The sequence below is a fragment of the Lipotes vexillifer genome, unplaced genomic scaffold (genome assembly GCF_000442215.2).
Source record: "Lipotes vexillifer unplaced genomic scaffold, Lipotes_vexillifer_v1.1 scaffold982, whole genome shotgun sequence".
NCBI lineage: Eukaryota > Metazoa > Chordata > Mammalia > Artiodactyla > Lipotidae > Lipotes > Lipotes vexillifer.
The window spans coordinates 1187902-1202282 of record NW_006789467.1 but is presented as its reverse complement, the minus strand read 5'-3'; the positions used below and the strand labels follow the sequence as shown (position 1 = coordinate 1202282).

The 14381-nt window shown below is 44.0% G+C and overlaps 1 protein-coding gene across 5 annotated transcripts in view; it reads left to right on the top strand.

Annotated features, from left to right (window-relative positions):
- PMP22 (peripheral myelin protein 22) overlaps positions 1-5187 on the top strand; it is a 29764-nt gene extending 24577 nt beyond the window's left edge. For all 5 annotated transcript variants that reach the window (XM_007462650.1, XM_007462648.1, XM_007462649.1 and 2 more), the window contains one exon: positions 3879-5187. In XM_007462650.1, coding sequence (XP_007462712.1) covers positions 3879-4042 — 164 coding nt within the window. In that variant the 3' untranslated portion in view covers positions 4043-5187. The remainder of the gene's footprint in view (positions 1-3878) is intronic.
- The last annotated feature ends 9194 nt before the right edge of the window (positions 5188-14381 follow it).

The following is a 14381-nucleotide window of genomic DNA, read 5'->3' as shown; positions in this document are numbered from 1 at the left end:
AAGGAAAAAAAAAAAAAAAAAAAAAAAAAAAAAAAGTGACTTTTACTTTTTCTGTTTGTTTTGTTCCTTTTCTTTCATACACATTGAGGTGGGTAGAGAGCATTTAGAATGAAAATCTGGGGGAGGAATAAAAGCCCAGTGCCCTCCCTGTTCTGAGTGGTTCAAAGACAGCTTAAGTCGGAGACCACGTTAAGAAACACCAGTTCTGGGTGAATCATCCCAGATGTTGCCCTGGCTGGGCCCAGATGGGCATCTAGTAATGCTGTGGGTGATTTGCAAGGCTGCAGGAATCACGCGGAGGCTGAGAATGGAAAGGGGGCTGGCGGCACAGGGGAGGCTCGGTGTGGGTGGGACCGAGAGCCCAGTGCTTTCCGGGTAATGGACCTTCCAGCCTCTTCCTTGTCTACCTTGTTGCCTGAAGGGTGAGGTGGGGAGAGACAGGGGCGTCGCTCATGAAACGAGCTCCAGGGAGGCACTCCCACTGCCCATCTCGGTGGTCTCCCCCAATGCTCACTCCCTAGCCAACCCCACCCAGGCTCCTGGCTTCGCTGCAGGCTCTAACTGAGCTGCTTTGGCCAGAGGTCACGGATGTACACTGATGGCCGTTTGCTGACTCCCTCCCCTGCTTTCGATACTGTTGCCATCTCTCTCCTTGAAACTGTACCTCCTCAGCTTCCAAGACCATTTCCCCGAGTTCCCTAAGTTAACCCACCAGGCAGTCATGCCAGAGCTGCCCACCCCCACCCCAGTCCACCACCGGCTCCTCCGTTGTGTGGCATCACACCTAGATATTGTGCTCATTTCTTTTCTTTTACTTGCAAACACCATTGCTGGGCAAAAGCCAACTCATGCACCTTCCTGCCCCCAATCTTGTCCCCACCTCTACGTCTGGGGCGGTCTTCCTGGACACACCTCTGATCCTGTTTCTCCTCCACAAAAGCTGCGCTTCCCTCCACAACCTCGTCAAGTGCCCTGGTGGCCTGCTCTTCCAGCCTCCATCACGGAGACTCTGAGTGGGACCCGCTGGTGGTGTCCACGGGGCCCTCCGTCCTCCTTGCCGTGCTCGTGGTCTCCCTTCTATCTGGGATTTCCTTCACACCTTTCTGCACCTGGCCACCTCTTCCACATCCTTTAGACCCCGGTCAAGCCCTATGTCCCCTTTCAGGATTCCCCATGCCCCTGATCGATCTGTGCTCTCAGGGCATCCGGTGTGTTTCTCTCTCCTTTCCTTGGAATCACATCCTACTCTCTTGGAAGTCTCTACTGACGTGTCTGTTTCTGTATGACACTCACCTTGAAGGTGGGGACCACGTCTTGTGGATCTCGGTGCACTCAGCCTCCAGAATGGTACCTGCACATGCCAGCTGCTCATTCCATGTTGACTGAACCGAACAGAATGGAGATGAGGAAGCCTAGAGAACCCCCTCCCTTCCTTCCTCTGCCTTTGGTCTCTTGGTGGCTCCCTTCTAAAGATGCTGGGCTCTGATTGTTCACCTGTGGTTGCTGTTACCATTAAAGGGGGCTCGAGGCCTGGTCTTCGGGGAGCATTTCTAGTGATGCAGACCCAGCCATGCTGAGGCAGGGGGGAGCTCTTGGGAAGTCTTGAGTGGTCAGCATTTCTGTGTTGTCTGGACAGGGTCAGTGCCTTTCCACATACAGCTGACCTTTGCTCCCAGACGCAGGCCCCTCCCTGCTCATCTCTGGGGAGGGCAGCACACCTGTGTGTAGTCGGTGGCCTCACTTGCCTTCTCCACGGAGACCTTCAAAGATGCATCTCCACCTACTGGTGGCCAAGAACGCGAATCACAGTCCCTTTAATGGGAGAAGTGTTTGACTTTTCGGGACTCTTGTATGGCACTACCTGCTCTGTATTCCGGGGCACGTCTGTTGCTTTGCATACAGACAGCCTTGTAATGATATATTCCCTAAAACATCAGTCTCCCGACAACAATAATTATAAAGTGTGTATCCTCTTGTTGACTTTGCAAGTGTACAAGCGTATGGCTTCTTGAAGCAAAGCATAAATTCCTTTACTTCTGAGATTCTCCCAGGGCGAATGTCATATAATTAAGCCACTGAGTTAGTCACTGCACTTGTGTGTCCTGTCTCTCTCGCTCCCTCCAGGTCACAGGCAAAGTGTTTTTTCTTTGCTATTTTCTCTTTGCTGGGGAAATCTGGACACAGCTGGTCCACACAGCTATCACTACATTTCTCATGCTGTTGCTGGCTAGACATGCGCCCCGTTTGGAAGATGATGGGCACTGTCTTGCCCTTCAGATGCTCTGCTTACATCTCACTCTCTCCCTTGTTCTTGCCTCGCCTTTGAGGCTCTGCCATCATTAGATAGGTCAGATATAGCCTAAGAGACAGGCAAGAATTAGGGCTTTGGAGAGGTGAGCTATAGACCTTGAGGTCCAGCAGATCGAAACTGCAGTTTCCCTCCTGTGACCATTGGCCAGCTATGACTTCCCCGCGGAAGCAGATGTCTTCCCGTCTCCCGGGCTATCTGTAGGTGGCAGGTCCTGGAGCTGATGCCCCTGTGGTCCCAAGACTGTTGTGTGGCTCTCTCAACGGGGGCCAATGGAGTGGGTGTTTTCTCTCTCTGACTTGCAGGACAATCTTATCGGGGCAGTGAATGTTACACAGTCCCACTTCTGCACTTTGTTCAAACAGAGTCGCAGTGTCCAGTTAAATAACCCAAATAGCAGTGGGGTTAGGTGTAGGTGGTCCGGGCCCTGGGGGGCTCTGGACCCACAGGCATCCCACATGCTTTCTGGACTTATAATAGAGTCAGTCAGAGCCTGTCAAAGCCCCTGTGTTCAGGATGGGACAGAGCAGGCTTTGTGCTGCTCTGGGCTGGGGTGCTCATGTCACTGGACTCCTCCCTGCAGGGATGCTGACCATCACCGTGGGCATGGACCGTCACACTTGAACTTGCCTGCTTTGTGAGGCCTCAGGTGGAGGATTTTCTTGTCCCTCCACCAAGGCTGTGTGGTAGACAAGGAAGGGGTTGCCTGACCTGCCTGCGGATCTGATACCCTTTCACCTTTGTTTGGGCTTTAGACCAACCTTGGGGGACCAAGAACAGTTGAAAGGGACCAGGCACCACGCAGCTTGCCCGTGACCACCTCCTTTCTCTGCAGCATCCTTCCTCCCTGTGTCCTCGCCCCTTTCCTCTCCACGTGTTCTTCTGTCTGCCTAGTGGTGCCCATGGGCGTTGCTTGCTTGGTCTCTGATGTAGCGATCCTGCTAAGGAGGTCAGCATGGAGTTCTGCCCCTGTGCTCGGCGTGAGTGCCACTCAGATAACGGTGAGGTGTCACTTTCCCTGATTTCCGAGAATGCCACCACCCATCTGTGGGGTGGTTTACAGGCTTCCAAGGGCTCCCACACCCAGCCATCCTTGCAAAGATATAGGTGGCCGTCTCTTGCCACCCGAATTCTTGCTGGGCCCCTCGTGTCAACTGGCAATGGGTGACGGTTAAAGGAAATGAGGAGGAGAGAGGAGGGGAGACCTTGGAAGCCATGTTCTGGGTCACATAGATTGGACACAGAGAGCAGATCGTTTCCTGGGTTCCTGTACCTTTGAGCCCCTCCTGTCAGTTCTGGATCTGGTGGCATACTCCCGCCTGAGATGGACGTGCCCTCTCTTCCTGCAGCCCATATCATTCTCCCTAAGAAAGAAAGAAGGGTGCCCTGGTGTGTGTGTGTGTGTGTGTGTGTGTGTGTGTGTGTGTGTGTGTGAGGTGGGGTCAAGTCTGGGAGGAGGGCAGGGTGGGTGGGGCAGGTGCTATGGGTCCCATGGAGTCTGGTTTGGGGGTGGTGCAGGGTCCCCGCTCCATGACCCCTCCTGCCCCCAACTGGTCCCTTTCCTTCCCAGGTCTGTGTGTGATGAGCGCGGCATCCATCTACACGGTCAGGCACCCGGAATGGCATCTCAACTCGGAGAACTCCTACGGCTTTGCCTACATCCTGGCTTGGGTGGCCTTCCCACTGGCCCTCCTCAGCGGCGTCATCTATGTGATCTTGCGGAAACGTGAATGAGGCACCGGGACAGGACATCCGAGGGTCTGAGCGCACGCAGGGAGGGAGGAAGTAAACCAGAAGCCAGGAAAAAAAAGGAGCTAGCCAAAAAACCCAAACTCAAACCAAACCAAACAGAAAGCAGGTGTGGGGGGTGGTTAGTGTTGATTGAAGATGTATATAATATCGATGGTTTATAAAACCTATTTATAACACTTTTTACATATATGTACATAGTATTGTTTGCTTTATGTGTTGACCATCAGCCTTGGGTTGAACCTTAAAGTAGCTAAGGAACTTGACATCCTAACCGTATAATCAAGCTCAGTTTTTTTGTTTGTTTGTTTTTGTTTGTTTTGCCCAGAAATAAAATAAGTCCATCTTGCCCCTTCCCTTTCGTCTGAAAGAAGATACCTCCCTCCCACTCCACCTCATTTAGAAAACCAAAGTGTGGATAGAAACCCCAAATGGCCCAAAGCCCTTTTACTGTGGGTGACCCAGTGCGTCACACACAGACATGCACTGCCCACGCCTCTGTGTGCAGCCTTACCTGCACTCGGACAGAACCCCCCCCCAAACTGGAGCCTTCGGAGAATCACGGCTTGTGGCTTTGGAATACTTGCCCTTGAAGGGGGGTGTCCTGGTCACGCATCTAGGTGAGAAATTGGTGACAACAAACCTACGAAGTGGTGCTATGTATTTACCATTCCTTGTGATCACTAATCATCTAAACGCCTCACTGGAAATTCAATTAACAATTTTACAGCATGAAGTCGAATGGAGACCTGAATAATTCTGTGTAAGATAAATGGTTTATAACCACATTTGTACCTAGCTAGGCTGCTGTTATTACTGTAATGAATAACAAACCACGGCCTTTATCACTCCCACGTTTTCCTTATGGTCGGAGCATCAGGACAAGCTTCTAGACCCCCTGGGACAGTGGGTTCCTGGGATGCAGCAGGGTCTAGACTGTCCTCTGACTCCAAGGACTGTCTGGCAATGACTCGTACTGGCCACCAACTGTAGATGTATATACGGGGCCCTTCTGACGCTAAGACTCCAGACTTTTTTTTTTTTTTTTTTATATTTTTTGCTTAGCTTTTTCTGATTTTATACCAACTGTGTGGACTAAGATGCATTAAAATAAACATCAGAGTAACTCACTGAGCTCTTGTGGGTTTTTGTGGGTGAGGGTGCGAGGTGCGTGTCGGAGCTGAGGGAAGAGGGTCACAGAGCCGCTGTTGGGCGGATGATCTGGGTTTCGCTCTGGCGTCTCTGGACATCCGTGATGGAAGGGCTTTTCCCTTCCAAGGTTTCCAGCAGAGACCCGCTTTCTCTGTTTTGACTCGGATAGATTGGGTAAAGTGGCACAGGTGGCCACAAGGTGATTGAAAAAACTGGGAATTTCACTTTATGTGCTTGAACTTTGAAAATACACGTTTATTTCATAAGGTTTCTTTTACGGCATTTAACTAAAAATTAAAAATTAAACATTAAGAACAAAGAAGAACAGAAATGGCCCAAATCTCACCATTTAGGTAACACTTTTGGCATTAAAAAAGTAATATACGTCCAGGATCATGACATGCGAAAGCCTCTTTTCTCCCTCTTTTCCTTAGTCTCTCGCCAAAGGTAACCAGAAGACATAGTTTATGATTTCTGCCAGGAAAAAATGCAGTGCCCACACAGATACATCCATTCAAGTATTTGTAAAATTTACACAAAATGGAGAAAAGTACTCACATTGTTGTACACCATGCTGTTCTTCTCACTTAAGGATATAAATTGGAGATCTTTCTATAGGAACATACACCTTATTCTATTTTTAGTGAGCTCTGTTTCAATCTTTCCAAATCTACATAGTATTTCACTGTGTAGCTGTACATCTATTTACCAGTCCCTCAATGATAAACACTTTGATCGTGTCCTGGTTTGTATTATTACCCAAGATGTTTCAGTGAACATTCTTACACACGAATATTGGTGCATTTTAAGAGTACGTCCAAGTGCTAAATTCCTGGTAAGGATATTACCAAGACAAAGGGCATGCATATTTTTAAAAAGTGTAATAGGTATGGCCAAGTTTGCCTCCAGAAAAATTGGACCAACTCTGACAGGATGCTCTTTTTCTACACATAACTCATGGGGGCTGCCCCAAACAGAGGCATGTTAAACTAAAAAATCTTGAGTAGAAACAGGTACTTGCTACCAGTTCCTTTGCAAGTGGTTGTGATGGATCTCCCATCCACGGGCCAGTCTTTCTGATCTGGGAACCCGTCTGCCGTAGTTTATTCTAAGTGTGAAAATACTTGCAGATCATATATCTGGAAAAGGACTTGTATTCAGAATATACATAAAGAACTCTAACACTCAATATTAAAAAGACAAATAATCCAATTAAGAGGTGGGCAAAGGACGTGAATAGATTTTTGTTTGTTTGTTTCTTTTTGCGGTACGTGGGCCTCTCACTGCTGTGGTCTCTCCCGTGGCGGAGCACAGGCTCCGGACGCGCAGGCTCAGCGGCCACGGCTCACGGGCCCAGCCGCTCCGCGGCAGGCGGGATCTTCCCGGACCGGGGCACGAACCCGCGTCTCCCGCATCGGCAGGCGGACCCTCAACCACTGCGCCACCAGGGAAGCCCGTGAATAGATTTTTGTCCAAGGTATATATGCAAATGGCCAGTAAGCAACTGAAAAAAATGTTCAACATCTTTGGTCATCAGGGAAATGCAAACACAAACCACAGTGAGATGCTAGTTCATACCCACTAGGTAAGCTCAAATCAAAAAGTCTGGTAATAACACAGGTTAATGAGGAGGTGGAGAAATTGGAACCCAGATACACTGCTGGTGGGAATGGAAATGGTGCAACAGCTTTGGAGAATATTGTCAGTTCCTCAAAGAGTTAAGCATAGTAACCCTATGACCCTGTGACCCAGCAATTCCTCTTCCAGGTATTTATGCAAGAGACATGAACAAATGTGTCTGAGCAGGAACTTGTATGTGGATGTTTATGGCAGCATTATTTATAACAGTCAAAAGATGGAAACAGCCCCAAAGTTCATCAGCTGATGAATGAATTAACAAAATGTAGTCTATCCACATGCTTTCTCCATAAAGAGTAACGAGATACTGCTACATGCTACAATATGGATGAACCTAGGAAATCTTATGCTAAGTGAAAGAATCCAGTCATAAAGGACTGCATATTACACGACTGAATTTCTATGAAAATCCAGAACTGGGAAATGGATAGAGACAGATTTGTTTAGAGCTGGGAAAGGGCAGATGAGGATGTAGGGCTGTAATAGCTAAAAGGTATGATGTTTCCTTTTGAGTGATGAAATGCTCTAACATTGACTGTGGTGATGGTTGCACCTCTTTTCACAGATGCGAATATACTAAAAACCAATGAATTGTATATTTTAAATGGGTCAGTTGGATAGTAGGAGAATTATATCTCAATAAAGCTCCTAAAAAAGAAAAGAAAAGGGACAGCTGTTTGCTCTAGCCCTTCCTAATTTTCTCATTAGGTCTGTTCTTTCTGTTTGGAAAGTAGTCACCTTTTATTTTTTGTGCTTTCGGATGTATATGTTAAAGGGATGAGATTCTTATTCCTTCTGAGCGATATAAAGCAAAACAGGATATTAGAGATGAACGGTTAACATAGCTCTTCACTCACAGAATCTTGGGTTTCCCCAGAGGATTGTTTTGATGACATTTATTTTCCGTCCTTGAGCTCTTCTGAGAAATACTGCAATCTTAGGAATTTGTAGCAATGGAGTTTTGGTTCGAAACTGCCCTCCTAGCAGCTGCTTTGTGCTTTGCACTCAGGAGGCTACCGTTTATGAAATGGCAAATGCAGGGAGGTGTCAGGGTGGCTTCTTTACAATTATGTTCTCTCCAGGACCTTGAACCCTTTATGTCTTAGCGACTCTGAACTAAAATTTTGTCTCCCCAACTTCTCGAGGTGCTAAGAACGCTGTTAGCCTTCCTGCCCTTTGCAACTGCTTTCAGGACAGCTTTTCAAGCTCTTAGTCTGTTGCTTATTAATTGGCAAAATTTTCAAGCAGAAATTTGGGAAAGGACATTGGGGTTTTCTTCTCACATCTGCTGCCCGAGTCCTGGAGGTCTTGGTATCTCTTGATGCTGTCAAACAGAAGAAAAAAATAGAATCCAGATTTTCTAGTAGTTCTTGGCCAGAAGAAGTTATCTATTCTATAAGCTGCTATGAGCTATTCTACAAGAAGACCCTTTTATTTTGAAAACAGAAATTCAGTATTTATTTTGAAAGAGTTCATTTAAATGTATAAGTGTCAATTGGGGGGAACATCGATAACTTCCTGGGCAGGCACACAGTCTGGATAAACTCTAATGATTCCACTCTTTGTTTACACTTTAGTAACATTTTTTGTTTTCATTATGTAGGTCCTATACTTTTACATTAACTCTGTTTCTAGGCATTTACATGCTTTATGGCTTTTGTGAATTTCTTTTATTCTATGGTGTTTTATTGCTAGTTATTGTGGGCATGTTGGAAACATTGATTTTTCTCAAGTTTTATACTTGTTTCTTTTACTGAATTGCCTCATTATTTTCAATATTTCTCTAGTTGATTATCTTGGCTTTTCACATAGATAATCACAGCATAGCAAGAACAGAAAAAAAGAGGGATAATGTGCCTTTTCTTCCTTTTCCGTACTTACAGTTCTTAATTCTTAAAATTTTATTAATTTTCTAAAACTTCTAGAACATACCAAATAATAGCTGTGAGAGTAGACATCATTCCAGTTTTTTTCTGAATTTAATAGGAATGGTAGTGCTTATAATTATTTAACAATAATTTATTTCAGCAAGTACATAATTCTGATTCTCAACTTAATAAGAATTTTAACCAAGAATTTATATTAAATGTTACCAATTTTTTTCAATCTTTATCAAGAAGACTTTATTTTTTTATACCTTTAAAAAAGAAAGGTGAATCCTATCAATAGTTTTCTTAATATGGACTCAATGATTTTGTTAATGGAGTAAAGTCCACTTTTTGGAAAGCAGCATTCTTTTGACATATTGTTGGGTTATTTTTGCTAGTATTTTATTAAGGCATTTTTGGTGTTTATATTTGTAAATGAGATTGATTTTGAGGGATGTGTGTGTGTGTTGAGGACGGAAGTGTGGAATGAACTCCATCTGTACTAGTACAGAGAAAACATCAGCGTGTTTTGTTGGGGGACTGTATGGGGACACTCATTTTCTATACATTTGGCAGTTTTCAAGTCATGTGCACTTCTGTGCAATGACTGCTGAGAATTGTAAGACAATTCACAATCGATTGACCTATTGATTTGACATAATTGATCATGATGTTTAGACTCTAACATTCACAATCTAATCAGTGGACTCTAAAACTTAACTCTACACATTGAGAATTTCCAGTGGATCATCTCTGGGATTGATATTGATCCTTTTCTTTTTGGAATTCCAGCTGGAGCCAAGAAGAAGGTAAAAATAAGATTTAAAAATGCCCAAGCTTTATTACTGCACTCGGATTTAGAACATAAAATCTTCAATGGGCCGATCCATATGCGGCAAGCATGGAGGTTTAAGATTTGGAGAGGTATGGGACCACCTTGAGGCTCATACACTGTTTATCAGGACCTAAATCTCCGAGAAATATACAGTGAGTCCACATCTCTGAAGGACTGCAGACAAGAAACATTTCCTAATCGAGTGAAAAAGCATTCCCTTTACTCTTTGTGCTCCTTTGGTTTCCATTAGGTATTTCCCAGGATAATTTTATTGCTTTGCCAACTTAAAAAGAACAAGAAAACTATACTCTAAGAGCACTTCCCTATATTCGCACTATTCATCCTAAAGGAGATGAATATTCTTTTACCTTACGAAATCAGTGAGTCACCTTCAAAAGTACTGGAAAGGCTTTCATTACCCAGGTAGACAGGGGATGTCAGTCTTGAAAGTTTAAATTATGGGTGCTTTTCTCGTGCCACTCCCAAGTAGGTAATTCAAGGAGTCAGTTACAATGTATGGGTTTCAAAGTAGATTTCCACAGAGGGAGCCCCTGCTTGGGTAATAGAATGTTCCTTTTACCTCCGTTAAAACTAACATACTAAAGATTTTGAATAGAATTCATTTGCATAATTTTTCCACCTCCAGCTCTATTTGCAGTCAAATGCTCTACCGCTGAGCTATACCTCCACACCACTCCAGCTCTATTTGTGTACTAAGCACAAGAATTTTTTTGGCAGAAATGAACCAAAGGACTGTTTCTATTATGGCTGAGTAATATTCCATTGTATATATGTGCCACATCTTCTTTATCCATTCATCCGACGATGGATACTTAGGTTGTTTCCAGTGTTTTTGAGTATCATGCATTTGTTTTAGTATATAGGGTTTTTTTTTTTTTTTTTTTTTTTTTAGCATTTTGAAAGGATTTTTAGTATTAAAAGATGCATATATGACTTTTTTGCTGGTATCAACTGATATCAACATTTCACTAGTTGGGGTACAGAACTCAGCACAAGACAGCTATATGAGAAACAAAATAAAAGAAATATAAACGTCTAGGATCTTAGAGAGACTACAGACTAATGAGGCGGGTTAGACAGATGTATACCCAGAATCTCGGTGGCGTGCTTACAATTTGACCTAAGCTCAAAACAATATGGGTACATCCCAAAGTGAGAAATAATGGTGTCACCTACCACTTATTAAGTGCTTTACTGGGCATGAACTGGAGTGTTTCCACGCATTGTTTCTTTGATGACGCATGGAAAATGCATATGAAAATCTGAACTTACAAGATAGATCAATTAAAGGGTGACTATTTACATTATAAAAGAATTCTTTGTGGTCCAAAAGTATTAGCATGGGGTTCCTTTAAATAGCATCTCCCCTGTGTATTAACGTGTTTATTTATAGGTCATTAGCTACTTGACAGAGATGCTGCAGGGCAGCTCACAGACAACTGGTCAGGTGGCCTTACCGGTGGAAGATCAATTAAGTTTGAAGAGAAAGTGTCTTTGAAATGATACACAAAGTTAACGGGGAAACGGGATTCATTTGCCCAAATTTGTTTTATCTCAGTGGGGAGCACATATATTGGGTGAACCGCACACCTATGTGCTCTCATTCATGCTTTATCCAGGCAGATGTGTTCTCCACTCTGTATGGCTAAGGTCTGACATGTTCAGGGTCATAGTGATGTTTGGCCTCCTTTTGGTTGCGCTTTAATTAAGAGGTAAAATGATTAAAGTGGCAGATGTTTTCTAGCCTGAGGACCTGGGCCCCGTTACATCAAGCAGATGGTCCCAAGTAGGAGAGCATCCTTTAATGAAGAGACATTTGCAATTCATGAGCGTTCATGATGTCCATTTCTCTCACTCTCCAATGTTCTGCTTGTCAGGGGTCCCATTGTGTGGCCAGGGCCCATGATGAATTAGGCAAACCCCTTCTGGTTTGGGACAGTGTCTTGCGCTGATGAAAATTAAAAGTATTATCACCCAGAAGATCAGAGCGGGGAGTTCTCCTGCCCTCTCTCTTATCTGACTGGTGATCTGGCTGAGAGTCAACACCTACGTCACAGGCTCTATCAAGGTATGAATTGGCTTTAAGGACGCAGAGTTGTGAAAGAACTCGCTTTTCCATTCGATTCCTGACATTTTCACTTTGGGATTGACCCTGGTTGATCTGGGGCTCCTTTGGATTCTTTGCCCGGACGACTGGCAGGCAGAGGCTCAGGAAAAACTGCCATTTGCAGGCAAAATATTTTGGCTTGATACCAGAAAACATGGATTCTGCTTTTGATGCCTAGTGTGACCTGGGGCAAATCACACCACACACACACACACACACACACACAACCAGATAGACTTAACCGAAATAAGGGTAAACAAATACACAACAGTAGAAGTGAGACGGGGAAGGTGACCATAGATTCGAAGTGGATTAAAACAATAAAAAGATGATTCTGGAAACAATTCCATGTGAATACATTTCAAATTGTTACGGAAATGGATGCTTTTCTAGGAAATTCAAAACTTGACACAAGGAAGAGACCTAAATAAAGCAATCACCGTGAGAAAACTTTTAAACATTTGTTAAAGGACTCTCCCATCCCAAAAATACGAGGCCAAGAGGGCACTAAAAAGCAGCTTTTTGACCTTCAAAGACTAGAAAATTCTTGCACTATTTAATGTGTTCCAGAGCATAGATAAAAATAGAAGGCTTTCCAGTTCGTTTTACTAAGTTAGCCTAGCCACACATATCAATCAGCTTTCCAGCAGGAAACAGACCTCACCCTCACATTGATTAATTTGAAGAGAGCTCAGTTAAGGTGCGGGAAGGATGCAGAAGTGCCAGATGGTAGTGCAGGCCTGTTCACCACCCTTAGCTTGAAGGGGCGGGGAGAGGGTCTTATCAGAACCTCCTAGGAGGGCCTGGCAGCAGTTGTGATCTTTGCTCCTTGGACCCAGTCAGCTTCCCGTGAACTTGCAGGGAAGGCCTGGGAGAATAGATGCCTTCGCCCCCTTCTGCTCCCACCCTCCGATTTCCTTCCTGGTTCCTCATTGGCCAAACCCAACTGGAAGCCATAGGTCAATGGAGTCCATTGATGTGGTCCCTGTGGGTCAGCCTCCTAGGGCAGAGAGCAGGTGGAGGAAGGTGGAGGTGGCCCTAGAGGGGCCAACGGAAGTCCTGTCACACACCATGGTACTGCAATACCTTGAGGGCAACCTGAAAAGCATTGCACAGAGAACACAAGTGGAGAACAACCTAGCCTCTAAATAGAGATGCAAAAGTATTGAAATGAAATACAAGCAAATTGAATTCAGAACTTTATAATGATACTATTAGCAAATAATGCTTTAGAGCTGGGTTGGCTGTTATTCTAATTTCATATATTTTTAGAACACTTTGTTTTTGATTCTTGATGTTTCAAGGAAAATCCCCCCTCTTTCCTTCCTTATTCTCTCCTTCCCAAGGGAGGAGAAATGACTTACTTAACTGATGAGTGTTGGGCCTGATGGGTCTCTTTTGGAATGAGCTTCTCCATGGAATGTAAGCCTCCTCTGCTTCTCCATGGAGTAGCATTACAGGGAAGACCTCGGGGCTTTAAGCCGCGCCAGTGACCAGGGGGGAAATTTACTGAATTCAAGGGTAAAAAATTAGCAAGACCGTTTAGCTGTGCATCTAGACCGTGTCATCCAATCCAGTTTTTATCAGTAATCAAGCTAACATTTATCTCCATCTGATTCCTCTATCTTTTTATTCATTCTGCACTTTGGAAGAGAATGAACAGTGTTAATTTAGTGGCCTTTAAAAACTGCTAACATCAAGGGTGTGGAGAAAAGGGAACCCTCCTAACACTGTTGATGGGAATGGAAGTTCGTGCAGCCATGATAGAAAGCAGTATGGAGGTTCCTTAAAAAATTAAAAGTTGAACTACCATATGATCCAGGCTTCCCACTTCTGAGTGTATATCTCAAGGAAATGAAATCATTATCTTGAAGAGATATCTGCAGACCCATGTTCATTGTAGCAGCAGTCAAAACAGTGAAGACATGGAAACAAGCTAAGTATCTGTCAACCGATGAATGCATATGTAAGATGTGGTCTGTATATATGAAATAGAATAGTATTCAGCCACGAGAAAGAAGGAAATCCTGCCATTTGCACAACATGGATGGACCTTGAAGGCATTATGCTCAGTGAGATAAGTCTTTAAACAAATACTATATGATCTCACTTATATGTGGAAACTTAAAAAAAAAAACTGAACTTGTAACAAGAGACTCCCCAGGGGCTGGAGGTGGAGGATTTGGGGAGACGTTACTTAAGGGTACAAATTGCAACTGGTAGAGAAATAAGTTTTGGAGATTTAATGCACAACATAGCGATGATAGTAAAAAAATACTGCATTATAATCTTCAAAGTTGCTAAGAGACTAGATCTGAACTGTTCTCAACACAAAAAAGAAACGGTAGTTATATGACACGATAAGGGTGTTAGCTAATGTTGCTGTAGTATTCATGTTACAAAATATAAATGCATCAAACTCACACAATGCTATGTGTCGATTATATCTCAGTTACAAAAGTAAAAAAAAAAAAAAAAGTAAAAAAAAAAAAAATGCCAACACCATTTACCTCTAATCCTTCTCTCTGTAGACACTGCTCTGTCATCACCACCAAGCAGTCGTATAGCCAGTGAGACTCTTTATAAATCGCCCTCTGGGCAGGGAAGAATCAGAGAGAGCAACAAAAAAAAATTCATTGCCTTTTGAGCTCTGAAGCAGACCTTTAGAAATCTGTAGCCCAAATACAGAATTAAAAGCCACCG